This window comes from Hyperolius riggenbachi, chromosome 7 (genome assembly GCF_040937935.1).
Source record: "Hyperolius riggenbachi isolate aHypRig1 chromosome 7, aHypRig1.pri, whole genome shotgun sequence".
Lineage (NCBI taxonomy): Eukaryota > Metazoa > Chordata > Amphibia > Anura > Hyperoliidae > Hyperolius > Hyperolius riggenbachi.
Window position 1 is genome coordinate 162,430,271 of NC_090652.1, and position 17,897 is coordinate 162,448,167.

The 17,897-nt window shown below is 42.5% G+C and overlaps 1 protein-coding gene across 4 annotated transcripts in view; it reads left to right on the forward strand.

Annotated features, from left to right (window-relative positions):
• Window positions 1-17,897, forward strand: part of PGAP1 (post-GPI attachment to proteins inositol deacylase 1) — a 240,276-nt gene that overhangs the window by 21,995 nt on the left and 200,384 nt on the right. For 2 of the 4 annotated variants that reach the window (XM_068244826.1, XM_068244827.1), the window contains exons 2-4: window positions 4,793-4,946; window positions 11,968-12,143; window positions 17,516-17,687. In XM_068244826.1, coding sequence (XP_068100927.1) covers window positions 4,793-4,946; window positions 11,968-12,143; window positions 17,516-17,687 — 502 coding nt within the window. Of the gene's footprint in view, window positions 1-4,792; window positions 4,947-11,967; window positions 12,144-17,515; window positions 17,688-17,897 lie in introns of those variants that run through there. The other 2 variants (XM_068244830.1, XM_068244828.1) reach the window with 2 other exon arrangements.

Here is a 17,897-nt window from a genome sequence, read left to right on the forward strand (position 1 = left end):
CCGATGGGAAGGACTATGTAAATTACAGATGACTAAAGCAGCGGGAGGTCTTTGCTGATTCCCTCCCACTATCTGGAACTGAGGTGGGGTGTAGCTATTCCCTCTGTAGCAATCACAAACTGTGTAGTCACTAGCCCCAATAATTCGGTTCACACGTGCACAAGGAATAGTAAAACATAATACGACCCAGTAGTGGTTAGGGAGTTTTTCATAGATCGCTGATTACGGGTTCAGTAGTGTAGGTGCGACCAGTCCACCTACACTATCAAGCCACCCAGTTTGGCTTGATTGTCCCTATAGCCAATCAAGCCAAAGGAAGAACCCCATAGGGGTAAAAATCCACTACCGGGTATATAAGCCTTCACAGAAGGTAAAATATGGTAGGAATCAGGTGTGAAACATAGGGGTGCATAAAATATATACAGTGCTATAATCACTTGTCATGTTTCACTCTTCAAGAGGGCGTTGGCAGGAGAAAGATACAGTTCACAAAAACAGAAAATAATAAACAGCGAAAAAACCCACCAACCATCAAAGATTTCCCCAGCAATAGCCCAAGTCGGAGCTGAGGTGTGAGCAGACCAGTGTCTCTCAAATATGGTGACTGGGCGTGTACAAACACCCATCTGAGCATCCACCCACTCTATATGTAAGAGAGGTTATACCCATTACTTCTAGACTGTGAAAATCCACTACAGGCAGATGGGGGTGAGAGAATGTACATTTGAAAAAGCCCCGGTTAAATTTGGGTGCGATTTACTGGCAAAAATAAAAATGACGGTAATTTAGAATTATCGATAAATACTGGTGTTTGTAATGTAAAATCGTTAATTCCGATTATTACCAGTACATTAACAAAATATACTGTTTTAAAACAGATTGGAGTTAATGAAAATATATTAACGTTTAAATATCGTAATGTAATTCAACAATACAGCTTAACCCGATCCTACTCTCACACAGAACCCACCCTTGGTGGTGCCTAACCCTAACCACCCCCCTGGTGGTGCCTAACCCTAAGTCCCCATGTTGGGGCCTAACCCTAAATATACCTAACCCTACTTTCACACAGAACCCTCCCTGTACCTATCCCTGACCCCTAACCCCCCCTGGTGGTCCCTAACCCTAAACCCCCCCTGGTGGTGCCTAAACCTAACCACCCCCCTGGTGGTGCCCAAACCTAACAACTTCCCCTGCATAAACACCCTTTTACACATAGAAAGGATATCGTAATCCTACTGCGGCGAGCAGATGGGTGCGCTGGGCGAATGGCTGCATGCGCACTGACTGGCGGCGACAGGACCGAGACATACAGCCCATTTTTAAACGTGCTTAGGTCAACTTGTAACATTATCTTAAATAAATCATTACATATAATGACCTATTATCGTAATTACATCATTACACATTTTAAAGACATATATAATTGTTAATTACCGTAATTATATCATTACACATTTTTATTGTAATGTCACATACATCGATATAATCCACGTATATCGATATAATCGTTAAATATCGTAATAAACATACACAATATCAGACGATGAAAGTCTAGATTTAGTTTCACAAACCTCTATCAATCGTACTTAATCGTTGTACTTAAAATTTTTATATTTCACAATGGTGCCCAAACATTTGCAAAGTTGAGTGAAAAATTACAAAACTGATAATTAACATTAAAAAGATAGCCGCGTCCAAATCTATTAGTGCTATGATTAGCTGATCTGGTGAGAAATGTCCCGCCGGCTGTATGTGCAAGACTGCTAGGGGTGCCTCCCATTGCCTGTCCATGCGCCGCAATAAACTCCAAAATGTCACTTCCTGTGATGTCATGTATACAACCGCCTGGTTGCCAGGGATTGCCGCCGCGGCCCTAGCAACGGGGGGACTCTGTGTTGAAATCTCCCGTCACGATGGGTGCTCGTCCACAATAGAAATAATGTCCCATCGGGAGTATAACCTATAAAAGCCTGCCTACACTCGGTCCCCACTGCTCAAAGCAGCAATATTAGCGGGGCAACGAGTGGTTGCCAGGGCAGGATGGTACAATTACAGGGCCGGACCGCCCATCATTGGTGCGAATAGAATAGTGATTGGCTGGATGAGCAGAGGGTGTCACCCCTCCCAAACTAATGGTGGGCTATTGCTGGGGGTATCTTTGATGGTTGGTGTTTTTTTTTCCGCTGTTTATTTTTTTCTGTTTTTGGGCACTGTATCTTTCTCCTGACGACGCCCTCTTGAAGGATGAAACATGTCGAGGTATTATTGCACTGGTATATATTCTCTGCACCCCTATATTTCACACCTGATTCCTACCATATGTTACCTTCTGTGAAGGCTTATAGCCAGTAGTGGATTTTTACCCCTATGGGGTTCTTCCTTTGGCTTGATTGGCTATATGGACAACTCATAGGATCAACTGGTTGTATCTACACTAGTGAACCAGTCATCACCGATCTATGAAAACCTCCCTAACCACTACTGGGTCATGTTATGTTTTACTATTCCTTGTGCACATGTGAACCGAATTATTAGGGCTAGTGACTACGCTGTGTGTGATTGCTACAGAGGGAATAGCTACACCCCACCTCAGTTCCAGATAGTGGGAGGGATCAGCAAAGACCTCCCTCTGCTTTAGTCACCTGGCACTTTACATAGTTCTTCCTGATCGGTCCTGTGCACTCCGAACTACTATTAGGCTGCTTACACACCAAGACGTTACAGGCGCACGTCAGTGCGCCTGTAACACTCCCCCAACGCACAGCAATGTAACACAAGTGGGCTGTTCACACAGCCCACGTTGCGTTACATGTAACGCTGCACGTTCTGTGCAAAGTGCAGCATGCTACGGCGTTGGAGCGGCTATAGCCGCGTTAGACTGTTTGCACATGCGCAGTGGGGGGCGGAGAGGAGGCGGGGAGAGCCAGCTACAGTAGCCGCGCACATGGCTACTTAATATTCACTGCACTGGCGGGCGCTTATTGGCCGGCGGTACCACGTGATGCGGAGTGTCTCGCTCCGCATCACGTGGTCCCGCTGGCCAATCAGCGCCACTCTGGGAGACATTATAGGACTCGAGCCGCCTAACGCGGCTCACTCTACCGTCGGCTCTTGCAGCACCATACGTTGTGTTAGGTGCACGTTATGCGACCTTAACGTGCCACCTAATGCAACGTCTTGGTGTGCAAGAAGCCTTACTTGTCCACAGGTCACCATCTTCTACTATAGAGTGACAACTGTGGAACTTGTGACATAATTGATCACTGTGTATGCACAGTTAGGTTAGGTCTGGTCAAAGTGAGACCTAAAAGTATTAGAGGTCAGAGGATCAGCATGTCAGCCAGAGAACCGGTATTGTTTAAAAGGAAATAAATATGGCAGCCTCCATATCCCTCTCGCTTCAGTTGTCCTTTAAAAAGCACAGGTATTTGTCACATGATTGCAAAGCATATTTAAGCCACTGAAATGTGACGGCAATTTTTAATTAACCAATTAATGAAACATTCTATTTCAGACACATTATCTTTTGCTTATTTCTCAACATAAATACCTTTCTTTTTTTTTTTCTTAAGCATTTATCTTTTTACAACTGGTTCAATTCCTTTGTTGTTGTAGCATCATACTACTCATCTATGATTGGAGGAATTGGGGGCGGTGGGGGTTCACATCATGCTAACGCTGTTGAATAACCCTTAACCAGCATTCTGCAGTCATGTGACAAGCGGTGTTGTAAGAGAAGTGGTTAACGTGACAGATGCAAGTTTACACAGAAAGAATACCCAGCGTGGCATATTGTACATAGCTCACACATGCTACCAACACTACATGGAAAAGAAAGCAATTCTCTGACTAACATAAATTGAAAATCTGAACTTGCCTCGGGTTTCCTCCAGCCCACATAGCCCACATAGCCCGCAAAGTCCCCCGGCATGCTCTTGGTCCTTTCAGTGTTCCCGCTGGGGGCTCCATTAATTTGGCAACTTTAGTAGAAGTCACGTGTGCGCGCCCCTAATGCGTCATCATGCCAGTCGCCATAACCGCACAGGACGCTTAGGGTGCCCGGGGGGATGACGCGGTGGGTGCACGCATGCACGGATTACCAAAGCTGTCGGCGAGACCACAGAAGGGACCAAGAGGATGCTGGGGGGGGGACCTTGCAGGCTATGGGTGGCTGGAGGAAGCCCTAGGTAAGTCCAAGTTTTTAATTTATGCCTCTGATCAGGGTTCCTTTAAAATAAATCTCTGAGATTACAGACAGATAAAAAAAAAAAATTCTCAAGATTTTGCCAAGCTGCTGTTCACAGTGCTGTATTCACAATCAAGATGGTGGAACAAAGGTAGGCAAACAGGCAATAGAAACCAGCTATGAAAAATAATAGTGTGGTTGTATTGTAGTAAGCAGGCTTAACAGTCAATATTTTTTGAAATATGTGTTAAAACAGGTTTGCGTTCCAATATTCTGTACATTTAAATGTACATGCTCATACAAACATCATATGCAGGTGCAATACGAGCAACTGATTCTGGTGATGAAGACTCTCTCTGTATAGCCATTTGCCTGTAGCTCAGTTAGTTAATGGCAGGTTTTGTCATTCATTTCTGCGCAGTGTTATTTTTACTGAGTATAATTATGTAACATTTAAAATGCATCTTCTTTTTTGGGGAAAGAAATCTAGAAAACCCTGCACGCAAATGAATGACCTGCTGCCTTTTATGTCAATCTGTACTGTGACACTGTTGTCATGTTTATTGACACTTGTATTTTCTTTTTCTTTTTTTTTTTTGCCAGAAAATAAAGCTACCGAAAAAAATGTTACGATTATATCCAACATATGAATTGTATCTTTATGGTGAAGGCGTTTATGCGGAAATAAACCAAAATCTTTCCTTAAATGGAATTCCACTTTTGTTCCTCCCTGGAAATGCTGGCAGCTATAAACAAGGTAAGGGAAAATCCTGAACATAATAGTTTATGCTGTATATCTGCAAAAAGAAAAAGAATAGTACAATTTCACCCACGTGTTTTTGATTTTCATTGTTTGAACGAGCTTGAGAAAATTCACGTTTTGGGCTGGTTCACACATGCATAAAAACATCCAGTTTTTATGGACTGTGGAGAACTGGGCAAACGGACATAAAAAAGGAAACCATGTTATTGACGGGAGCTGTCCACACTTTAGCGTTTTAAATGGATCCATTTTTATCCACTCCGGTAAATGGACCGGAAAGTCTCAAACTGCAATATTTGTCCGGACCTAAAAGAAAATTGACTGGATACCAACGGACGCAAAGCATCTCAATGTAAGCAGACAGTAGCCGTTCTCACTATCTATTTTGGGAGCGGAACTGAAATGACCCGTGGTAGCACAGAAAGCATTACAGAGAGGGGATAAGGCTGTTGCAGCAATGACTATTCTTTCCATTCCGATTACTAATCAAAACTGATGCAAACGGATGTAGACTGGACTGGAGCTTATGTCCAGTAAACTGTACATTTTCCATCCTAGATAGTGTGAACCTAGCCATTCTCAATCTTAAGAGCCTAAATATTTCCTATCTCAGAAAGTATTTAGTCAATCTGCAGTCTGCTGTTCCAACATGCCTTCATGTCAAGCCTAGATTGGCAGGATGCACATGCCCCTTATTCATCAGAATCATTATAAGTATACATTAAAGATTCATGAGTTGATATTTCATTATCACTTCCAAACCCTTTGGTCTGGCTTCCTCTCCTTAGATATTTACATACATTGTTGCAGAAGTGTTGCCTCATCGCCACTTACAAGGCATCAGTATTATTCCATATCTTGCCAATTTCAAATACCGTGTTATTCACAGGAGTCCTTAGTCAGTCAGTCAGCAGCCATGCACTCACCCAGAGGAGTATCCAAGGAATTGGAACAAACAGTGGTGTACCTAGGGAATTTGACACCCGGTGCTGATTATTTACAGACATTCCCCCCAAAACAACCAATTTTTTTGATGGGAGGGTTGACGGGTTTGGGCGCCGAGCGTGTTGCTGCAAATTTTGGGGGATTTTTGGGGAAAAGGAGTTGTCAAGATGTGGATGGAGCTAACAGTTATGAAACTCTGTACTCTATACAGTGCTGCAGAAGAGGTCAGTGCTATATAAATACACAATAATAATATAGTAGGACATAAGACTATGACTATGGTACGGGTAGATTGTGAGCTCCCCTGATGACAGTCAGAAAAGGGGGTAGAGGCACAAGACAGAGAGCATGGTGGGAGAGGAGAAATGGCAGGTAGACCTCTCACCAGGGCTGCAGACATCACCAGTACTGTTTGGCAGAGATATGCTGTTAAAAAAAGCCACTGAAATCTGAAAAGAGGAAAGGGTCATGGGGAAAGACAACAGTGTGGGAGGGGGAGCTGGGAAAAGAGATATTACCTGCAATAAAGCCAATTAAATTGCCTGGAGCTTGCTTCTCTGCTCACTACAGAAGTCTGCTGTCAGCACCTGTATCACTGGCTTCTGCAACAGCAGACTGCCCTGCATTATTAATTACTCTGATCAGGATAAATAATCAATAGTCTATCAATAGATTGGCGCACTCTGGTATTACAGCAGAAACACTAAACACATCCTGCTAATGTCCCAGCTGCAGAACAGCAGTCATTCTCTCTACTCACCCTGCTGCTCTGCATATTCACTCACTGCAGGCTGTGTGTAGAGAGCAAGGAAACACATTGCCCACGGGACAGGATGAGGGAGGGGTGCTACATCTATTGCAGGAAGTAGTACAGTCCTCTACTGCCTGCTGCTATTTTCCCAAACTATGTTGCCCAAACTATGAAAAAAAAAGTCCCTGGTGGAAGAACACAGTGGCTGAGCACCACAGCGGCACCCCTAGCCATGGCTACATGTGGTGTTGGGAGCACCTGTAGCCTTGTGGTAAGTACGCCACTGAGAACAACTGCTCTCACCACTCTTGCTGGCTTACCAATTTGTGAAATATCAAAGGCACACGTTTGGCACAAGAGCCAAGCAAAGTGTATTTTCAGAAGGGGAACAAAATACCACCCATTGTTTCTGGCTACCTTTAAAATTTTTATTTAAAGGTGATTATGTACCTCTCTATAAATGTCCTTTATTCTACATTTTACTACTGCAGTATAGTTATACATGGTGTAAATGTGGACATACAGGATGTGTTTTAAATATTTTTATTTTCAAAGTTAAACATACAGAATTTGTACAGAAGTATTTACTGTAATCTGATGCCCTGGAGTACCCTTGCGAGTAGATGAATCTACTTGCCAGTTAAATGAAATAGATTGATAAATACAGTGTATACGGAATATGTTTTGTAGTCTGAATATCTTGAAACCCTGTATGTGTGAATTTGCATTTCAGAAAGGAGTTTGTTTGATTGTTGTTAAAGCTGCCAAACTGGTTGGTATTATTATACCACATTACCACTAATCCTGCAGGGTCAAATTCTTGAAGTTAGATGAACATCCAACTTCAGAACTGACAGCAAGCTTGACCCTTTGTGATCAGGGTATGAATGGGTGTAATGCTGGGAACACACGATGCAATTTCCCATCTTATTGACGGGAATCGGCAATTTATTTCTGACATGTCCAAACTGTTTCCTATCGAGGAAGGGATAGATTCTGAGACGTTATTATCGGAAAATCTATCATTTTATTGATTGGGAGCAGTATGGTAAAACTTCCTGTTCAATCACTCGTCGATCAGACGGGAAATTGCATTGCATTGAGCAGCTATCAGTAAGCGCTCCAGTGGAGCTCAGGAGAACCTAGTTTAAACTGACAATGCTGAATTGCTGATAAGCATGCATTGTATACAACTTCACTAAAGCTAGGTACACACATCTGATTTTTACAAACTACGGGTCGTCAGACCCTTCTGCGGGGCGGTCGTTCTGACGACAGTTTGCCGGTGTGTGTGGTCTGTCGCCAGGCTGATGAGGCTGGTTTTGACTGATCCGCCTAGACTTGTGTACGAAGCTTAACAGTTTGTATTTTGGGGATTTACCACAGGCTTGTTATAAAACATAAATGTCCTTACAAACATAGGTACAGCTTTGTACTTCCTAAAGCCTAGAAAAAAAAAAATCCTCTTTTACCTAGGATGGCTAGATACCTATTGAGAAAGTTAAATAAGGCAAATAAACCATACCTTTCTATACCATTTTAACTGTTGTAATGTGATATTTGCCAAGCTGAGCAACACTTTTGAGCGAGCGCTGTAATCACAGCGCAAGAGATTTGGGCGCACACTGAGTAATTTCAGCCCCATCAGAAGACGGAGCAGAAGTTACATTTTTAAAACACTATAGTTAGGCCTCCAGCAATAGCTGGAAGCCAAATTTTATCATTCCACACTATCCACATGGACCTAGAGGGGGAATAGTAATTAACGTTGTCAGGACATGTGCAGCAGCAGGATAAGCCATACCGGCTGTATCCTGCGCCCAAGTCTCCCGGCAGCGATTACGTATGTATACCTTCTGAGAGGGTCCTTCGTTCTCTGCAGTGTTCCACTGTCCCACTGCCTACTTTTCAAATCACTTCTCAATTAAAAAAATGCTTAGAAATACTGGACAGCTGTATTCAAAGTATTTATGCATGCAAAGAAATTTTGATCGAATTTGCTAGAAATGTATTGCAACAACATGAGATAAAATTTTGCTAACTTTTGACCTAAAATTGATCAAACAGGACGTTGATCAGGAACAGGGTAGGAGCGGTGTTTGATAAATGGGCCATAGTATTGCAGTGCATCCAACAGAGCACCGCTGCAGTGATATAGATTTTCTGCTGATCTCTATTAGAAATCAATATGGTGTGTGTGTATGTGGTAGGAATTTATCATAATGGAATAAAATTTTGATCAGAGAGCGATCGATCAGCTTACCAAAATGGGGGGAAATTGATGCGTGTATGGCTACCTTAAAGCAAACCTGTGTGGGTAAAAGAAAAATTAAATGCTTACATCAGTAAAGGCTAGTGTCTGGATGAACCAAAGGCTTCTCCAAACCTCCTTCACCCCACCACTGTTTGCCGGACCCCCCTCTTTACGGCCGTGCTCTCCTCTATGTTCCAGCATGGCTTCACTGCGTAGGCGCAAGAACGGCCTATGCCTGTGCAGTAGCTCTGTAGCACTCGTGTACGGAGGAAAAAGGCGTGCATGAGCAGCTCCATGCTACTGCTCCAGCGCAGTGCGGACATGCAGGGATGAGCTCCGGATGAAATCCGAATGGGATTCATTCAGAACTCCTCTGGATAAGTAATGCACCTAAGCAGGTGGGTGAGGGAGAGTTAAACTTACCCAGCTGTCGTCTGTTTTAATCCGTCCCACGGCGCATCCCATGCTGCGCTCCAAGCCGCGTTCACGTGACTACTGTGCTTCCTTCCGGGTTGAAGGAGGAAGCGTAGTAGTCATGTGACGCGGCTTGGAATGCGGCGTGAGACACAACATTGGATGGGTTAAAGACAACTGCTTCTGGGTAAGTTTAACTCTCCCTCACCAGCCACATCAGCTGCACTAATTATCTGGATGAAATCCGAATTAAACTCATTTGGATTTCATCCGAAGCTCATGCCTGCGGACATGCTTGTACATGTACGGGAGTGTGGCTGCAAGAACATATTTGACAAGTTCTTGTTGATCATATTCAGATGATCAAAAAAAGGATACTTCGCTCTGTCATTGGGCACCAAGAGGATCCAGGGAGCATTTGGACTATCCAGAGGCTTCCCACTACTGAGGTAAGCAGTAAACTTTCGACTTATAAAAAGCCTTCGTCGGACTGGTTCCTGACCAAAACTGAAAAAAACAGCTTATATAAACTGACATACAGAGGAGAAACATTCTTTAGCAAACATAAATGTAATTAGATGCCTTTACTGTTACTGAGGAGGCTTTCCCAGGCATCCTATCTAAATTGATAAGATCAATAGAATCCTCAACATGACATAAAGCAGACTCTAGTGATGAAGAGACATCGTAAATTCCAAATTCAAATGGTAACAGGCCTGGTTACATGCACCATTAATTCTAAGCTTAAGAGAATTGTGGCATTTAAAGCCAGCACCTGAAAGCAAATAAAATGAATAGTGACAGTGAATTCCATCTTACACAGCATATGGCACAAAAATGAATGAAAAGATAGAAAAATTTAAATTAAAAGAATTGTGGCATTTAAAACCCATCGTACCAGCACAAGAAGTTAGAGTCCTTGTTTAAACCATCTTCTACAGTTTTAAACCAATGTATAAACTTAGTTTCTTGTGTTAGTCTCATGTTTAAACAAGGACTCTAACTTCTTGTGCTGGTACGATGGGTTTTAAATGCCACAATTCTTTTCATTTAAATTTTTCTATCTTTTTTGTGCCATATGCTGTGTAAGATGGAATTCACTGTCACTATTCATTTTATTTGCTTTCAGGTGCTGGCTTTAAATGCCACAATTCTCTTAAGCTTAGAATTAATGGTGCATGTAACCAGGCCTGTTACCATTTGAATTCGGAATTTACGATGTCTCTTCATCACTAGAGTCTGCTTTATGTCATGTTGAGGATTCTATTGATCTTATCAATTTAGATAGGATGCCTGGGAAAGCCTCCTCAGTAAAGGCCCATATTCACGGGGGACGGCCGTCGCCGCAACCGCGTGGCACGCGCGTGTTGCGGCGACAGTTCCCCCGTGTGTATGATGCGCGCGCCCCGAACCGTCGCCCGTCGGAGCTGTCGCCAGGCGATTGACATGTTCAATCGCCGGCTACAGTCGTCGCCGCAACCTCGCCGGAACTGTCGCTAGCCCTGCATGTGTATGCGGGCTAGCGACAGCTACCCACACACACCACACGGAGCTTCCGGCGGGGGGGAGGAAACTCGGTGACAGCTTCCGCCGCATCGCTAATCCCTCTGCTGCCGTGTGGATGCAGAGGGATTTGGCGACGAGCTGTCGCCGAACTGTCGCGCACACGCTCCCGTGTGCGGCGACAGCTACAATTGTACCCCCGTGGGTACTTAGCTTAACAGTTAAGGCATCTAATTACATTTATGTTTGCTAAAGAAGGTTTCTCCTCTGTATGTCAGTGTATATAAGCTGTGTTTTTCAGTTTTGGTCAGGAACCAGTCCGACGAAGGCTTTTTATAAGTCGAAAGCTCACTGTTTATCCATCTCTAAGTTAGCCAATAAATGGTATCATCCTGATTCAAAACTTCTTGCTTTTACTCATGGCTAACACGGTACAACACTTTACTGCTTCTACTGAGGTAAGGATTGAATTTTCTCTCTATTTTTCCCTTCGGGTACGCTTAAAAGCAAAACTGAAGAAAGCAGGGGAAAAAAGATTCACTTACCTGGGGCTTCTGCCAGCCCCCTGAAGCCTCTCTGTGCCCACGCCGTTACCATACGATCCTCCGGGCCCCCGCCACATATCACTTTCAATTTGGCAGCTTCTGTCCACTGCACCTGCACGGCCCTGACTGCGCGCGTCCTCGTCCCATCCCCAGGAGTGTCCTGCGCAGGCGCAGTAGAGATTTTCTTGTAATGCACCTGCGCAGGACACTCCCGCCAACATGAGCCGGGCAGGCGCAGTGGCCGTTGACTTGTAAGTCAGCGACTAATAAATGAAGACGTGGTGGGGGCCCGGAGCATCGTATGGTAACAACGTGGCTATGGGAGGCTTCAGGGGGCTAGACGAAGCCCCAGGTAAGTGAAACTCAGAGGTTTTAGCTCTAGGCACAATATTGTAAACTTCTAATAAATATATAATGTGAGATTACAGATTTGACACATGAACAGCTATACTGTACTAACTCTTCATTGAACATACACTTTTAATTGTACATTGTACATTGTACATTTTTGTGTTTATTATACTATATTGGTAATTTTGAGTTCTGTGTAACATGTATTCATACAAAATGATTTAATACATGGATATTTTTCTTTATTGCCAGCCCGCTCAATTGGCTCAATTGCTCTTCGAAAGGCAGAGAATATTGATTATAGGTATCATTTCAATGTTTTCAGTGTGAATTTTAATGAAGAGCTTGTAGCACTTTACGGTGGCAGTTTACAAAGGCAAACGGAGTTTGTATATATTTGCATTAAAACTATACTACGCCTTTATAAGGTAAGGATTATTACTACTACTATTATTAATGAAAAGATTATAGTTTTTGCAGGTGTATAAAACTCACCCCCTGGAGGCCTTTTTAATATCTGTGGTCTTAAAATCGCACAGAGTTGCAGGATCATGCATGTGTGTTGCACTCCTCTCCAATAATAAATGCCATTTATAGAATCACATAGTTTGTGTTGGCAATCGGCAACATGAAGTGTGGCAACTAGACAACGTTCTCACAAGATCATGCCCCAGGGACTTTAAGGTTGAAGATATTGGGAAAGCCTTTAGCAGGGTGACTGCCATCCACATGCACCTGCACCCATTCTTTCATATAACATTAAGTAAAATTAACCTGTAACTCTGTGAAGAAATTTGGAAAATATGGTGGCTTTTGTTCCACTATCATGAAAATTGCAAAATGTGTATAATGCATGTATGTGTGTATTTTCTCCAGAGTAAAGTGCAATATAAATGATTTTTTCCTATGTTACTTTTACGGTTGGGATAAAAATCTGTCAGATATGACTGCTTCTGTACTAGTCTTTCTCCTCATGAGGAATTCTCAGTATTTCCTTTATTCTTTACAAGAGCACTCGCTGCAAAAGATCTATACAAAGATGCTGGTCAGCCCCTTTACTTGCTTGCACTGTTTTGGCAGTTAGCAACTGCTTTTCAGTTTGTGCTTTTGAAAATAAAGTCTTCAATTCCCCCGTGAAGAAATGGACTGGTCCAAAGTTTGTCAGATTTTAATACCTACTGTAAATGACAGCACTAAACTTTAAAAGAGAAGCTGAAGTGAGAGTAATACGGAGACTGCCATCTTTATTCTATAATAAACAATACCAGTTGCCTGATTTTTGTGCTAATGCTCTGCCTGTAATACTTTGTCACTGGCCCAGAATGAGCATGCAGAGCAGATGCTGTGGCTCATGTCTGACTCCGCTGGTTGCACGATTATTGTAGGTGTCAAAAACGACTGAAGCCTTAATGGATACATGGATACAGGCAGTTTAAAAGAAAATCAGATTTACTTACCTGGGGCTTCTAGAAACCTATGTGTCCCTCACCGCTCTCAGCCAGGGTCCTGGGGTCCCCTCTGTAGTGGCAGCCGACCTGGCCAGGTGAGGAGCTTCTGCCGATGCCATGGGTGGGAGCGTTCTGAGCATATGTAGTATTGACCACGAGTGGTGCAGCCGCAGCTCTCGCGCATGCTCAGAAGCCGCCAACCTGGCCGCTACGGAACTAGAGGTGAGAGTGATAGTCATAGGGGCTGCAGTATTTACTTAAACAATACTAGTTGCCTTGCAGCCCTGCTGATCTGTTTGGCTGCAGTAGTGCCTGAATTACAGGCATGCAGCTTATATTGTTAGTTCTGACAATAGTGTAGTTGGCTAATTTATTGTACTGTACAAATCATGTAGTGCATTGTCTAAAATATACTGTTTATGTATCTTTAGCTACTAATTAGATGTCCCTACACTGTGTGTGTGTGTGTGTGTGTGTGTGTGTGTGTGTGTGTGTGTGTGTGTGTGTGTGTGTGTGTGTGTGTGTATTATATTTATTATGTGTATATGTGTGTGTATCTATTAAACTGTAATACATTAAGACACACAAACAAAGCACTGGTGTACACCCAAATGGACAGTGTTATCTTTACTTCTCTGTGAGATCTGAGGTGTGCCACACCTGGCATGCTTGTTTTTTCATGTAGCTGGAGTTCCGTAAACTTCTTGACCTGGTTTAGTGCCTGTTGAGCAATCCTTGCAGATAAAGATATTTTGATGCATTACTGGGTGTTGTCCTTGCTGCACCTTGTTCAGTAATATGTTATGTACATAGCTGTGAACTAAGCAATATAGGGTATGAAACCTTTGAAAAAGAGCAGAGACAAAAGGAGCCCAAATAGTGCAGTAAGTATGAGTATTTTTGGAGTGGTAAATACACTTACAAAATCAGGTTGCTAGTAATGGCAACCAACTAAATTAGGCAGTTGGAGGTTATGAAAACATCTCCACTTGGGTGATCACAGGATCCTCTTGTGAAAAATATGCACACCAGCTAGATAGCTAGCGCTTCTTCTCCCCATACGTATTAGAAATATTATGAATAGAAAAAATTGTTAATGGGTCAAAGCTGGTGTTTTCAGCTGTGTATTTCAGTGAACAGCAGACTAAAAGATAATCTTGTTGCCAACTGTGACCTCTCATTTTCCTTAGAAAGACTTGTAATACATATCTAATGCAAAAGTGGGAGGAGGGTGCAGCATCTGGCAGGTATAGTAACTATATGCACAAGACTAATCAGGACTATAATGGGCAGTCTTTCAAAATTACAAAAGAAAGTAATAGGCACTTGCATTTATCTTCCATGCAAAGTGTTTTTTTTTTCTGTGTAATTTTAACTTGTATCTGTTAGGTTAACCTCTTCTCTCCCTGCACTGCTTGTCACATGACTGCAGAATACCAGTTACTGTTTGAGCAGCATTAATATGGAACACCCCCTCAATTACTCCAACTCATAGGTGATGAGTGTGATGTTACTACAACAAAGGGATTTAAAATGTTTTAAAAATATATGATAAATGTTTGAATAAAGGAGGCGATTATATTGAAAACTCAGAAGATACAGGGGGCCCGATCCAATTATCTTTTTCTCCAAAGTTTTTTTTCTTAGGCAACAATTTTTCATCATCTGTTTAAAGTAACCTTTTAACACTGCAATTGAAAAAGTACCAAAAAGTAGGTGAAAAAGTACTGTGAAAATTAGTCTGAGTATTGTCTTGCTTGCTGGAGGCTTAAAGGGAAGGTTCAGGGAAACGTGGAAAAAAATAAAAATCCATATCCACTTACCCGGGGCTTCCTCCAGCCCGTGGCAGGCAGGAGGTGCCCTCGCCGCCGCTCCAGAGGCTTCCGGTCGTCTTCGGTGGCCGACCCGACCTGGCCAGGCCGGCTGCCAGGTCGGGCTCTTCTGCGCTCCACGGACGGGCTCTTCTGCGCCTGCTCAGTACAGCCCGGAGGACGTCCGATGACGTCAGCGCGCCCGCGTGGGACGCAGAAGATCCCTTCCGTGGAGCGCAGAAGAGCCCGACCCTGCAGAGTTGCGAGCGGGCGGTAACAGCGGAGACTGAAAACTCACCTGATCGCCTCCCAGCATCGTGTCTCCATGGCTACAGGGCGTCACATGACATGACGTATGGCGTGTAATAAGCTGGCTCGTAACTGCCTGCGAGCCGTAGTTTGCCCAGCGCTGGACTAGTCCATCTTCTTATGGGGAATTCTCAGGGCTTCCTTTATTCTCCCTCAATAAATTCCCAGCATGATAGTAGCAGTGCAGCTACCAGAACTGGCCAGCCTCCCTGCTCACCGAACACTTTTTTTGGCAGTTGGACGGAGCAACTTCCATTCACTAAGCGCTTTTAAAAATAAAAATAAAGAAAACCCTGAGAACCCAGTACAGCCTGGATGACGTCAGTGCCACTCAGTGAGCCGCATGGTGAATCGCAAGCAGATGCTGACCTGGCAAGGTCTGCATCTGCACCAGAGGGGACCGGTAGCCACTGGAGCTGCAGCAAGGGCAGAGGACTGCTGCGAGGGGCTGGAGAAAGCCCTAGGTAAAAAAAAAAAAATCATAGTACATTTTACTCTTGGACAAATATATATATTTTTTGGATATGTTCCCATGTATAGTACATTAAAAAAATGTTCAACTATAGTGGTCCTATGAATCAAAATTATTTATTTCATGTATTTCTTTTATCTGTTTTTTTTTTCAATAAAAAATCTTTTATGACTATATACCATGACTTTTATTGATAGGTGTATATATTCTGTGACAAAACACACCACAGCATTCAAAAGCCGTGTCTATAGAGGGGTACATGCTAAATCTGAAATCTCAGTTGTTTCCAAATGTACATGAATGCAGCATCCTATGTAAAGTTTTTAGGATTTCCTATTTGTATTAGCAAGACGTTTTGGATCAGGATGATACCATGTATTGGCTAACTTAAAGAGGAACTCCAGTGAAAATAATGTAGTGAAAAAAAGTGCTTCATTTTTTACCATAATTATGTATAAATGATTTAGTCAGTGTTTGCTCATTGTAAAATCTTTCCTCTCCCATATTCACATTCTGACATGTATTACATGGTGACATTGTTACTGTGGGCAGGTTATGTAGCTGCTGCTAGCTGTTTTGTCTGTTAGAGACAGCTGTAAACAGCTAATTCCTGTCTGTGAACATTGTTACATTGTGGCACTTTGCCCAGAGTACCGCGGTACTCAGAGCTTCTTGTGGGAGGGGTTTCAGCACAAAATCAGTCATACAGCGCCCCCTGATGGTCTGTTTGTGAAAATCATTATATTTCTCATGTAAAAGGGGGTATCAGCTACTGATTGGGATAAAGTTCAATTCCAGGTTGGAGTTTCTCTTTAAAAGAATAAGAGTAAGCAAGCTTTCGGCTTTGCAGCATTCGTCAGGATTCAATCCCGTTTGCTTGCAAGCTGATGGTAGAGACAGCTATATACTGTACATGGAACATCAAAAGGGATACGTACATTTTTTTTCAAGCATAAATACATGTCATTAAGATGCCTTAAGTGGAACAGAACATCTAAATGGGGTGGGAGGTTGTTAGCTGAGATAAGACTCCTTGTTTACACAATACTAACAGACTTGGGACTCAGACTGTCACAGAGGCATCGAAGCCTGACGAAGGCTTGCTTACTCTTATTCTTTTAACTTAGCCAATAAATGGTATCATCCTGATTCAAAATGTCTTGCTTTTACTCATGGCTAACACAGTACAATACCCTACTGCTACTAGTTTGTATTAGAAGACACAAAATGAAGGATAACTTCAGCATTAGAAGTTAGAAAATGGGGGACAACTTAGTCAGTGTTCCACTAGTGGAGGTTGCCATTTTTATTTTATTAGTAAAAATTTTGAGTGCTACAATCCAGATCTTTGATTTCAGTAGTTTGTGTGTGTGCTCACATCCCATTGCAGTAACACATTTTGTATGAATAAATATTGGCTGGGTTGAATTTTACTTATCAGCTGCTGTTTTCATAGACAGAGCAGCTACATGCATTGGTCATCTCTAGACATTATCAGTGAGATGCTAATTTTTCTAACTTGCATGCAAATTTAGTGCAAATTAAGCTCTAATCCTTACCTCCTCCATAGCAATAAACCATAAAGCTTGGATGACAATACTTACTCCGGCTGAATTGCCAGTATTCTCTAGCTGCAGTGCATCATGGGCTGATCAATCATGCCTGTACTCCCTGCTGTCATGATGTTTCTATACTGTACCTCCTGGATGACTACATCATAAACTGACATAAGGATATGAAACCTTTTCTTTTCATTTCAGAATCAAGAATTTCCTCCACAAAGTGTTATCATTCTTGGACATTCAATGGGTGGCCTTATTGCAAGAGCACTGCTTACACTGAAGAATTTTAAACCTGAACTGATAAACCTCATTATAACACAGGCCACACCTCATGTAATGCCAGTTTTGTCTTTAGATCATTATCTCATTGGTAAGTGTTTGTGTGCTTGTATTGTCTTTAACAATAATAACAAAAAACCTACACTCTCAGCAAAGTATCCAATATCAACATTTTTAATATTAATAATACAGAAAATGGATGATTACAGAAAATAAATGGGGCACGAAATTGAGTTACCTCAATTTCCTAATAGGTTATTTTTAAATGACTAAACAAGGAACTTTTTTTTTTAATTGTTTT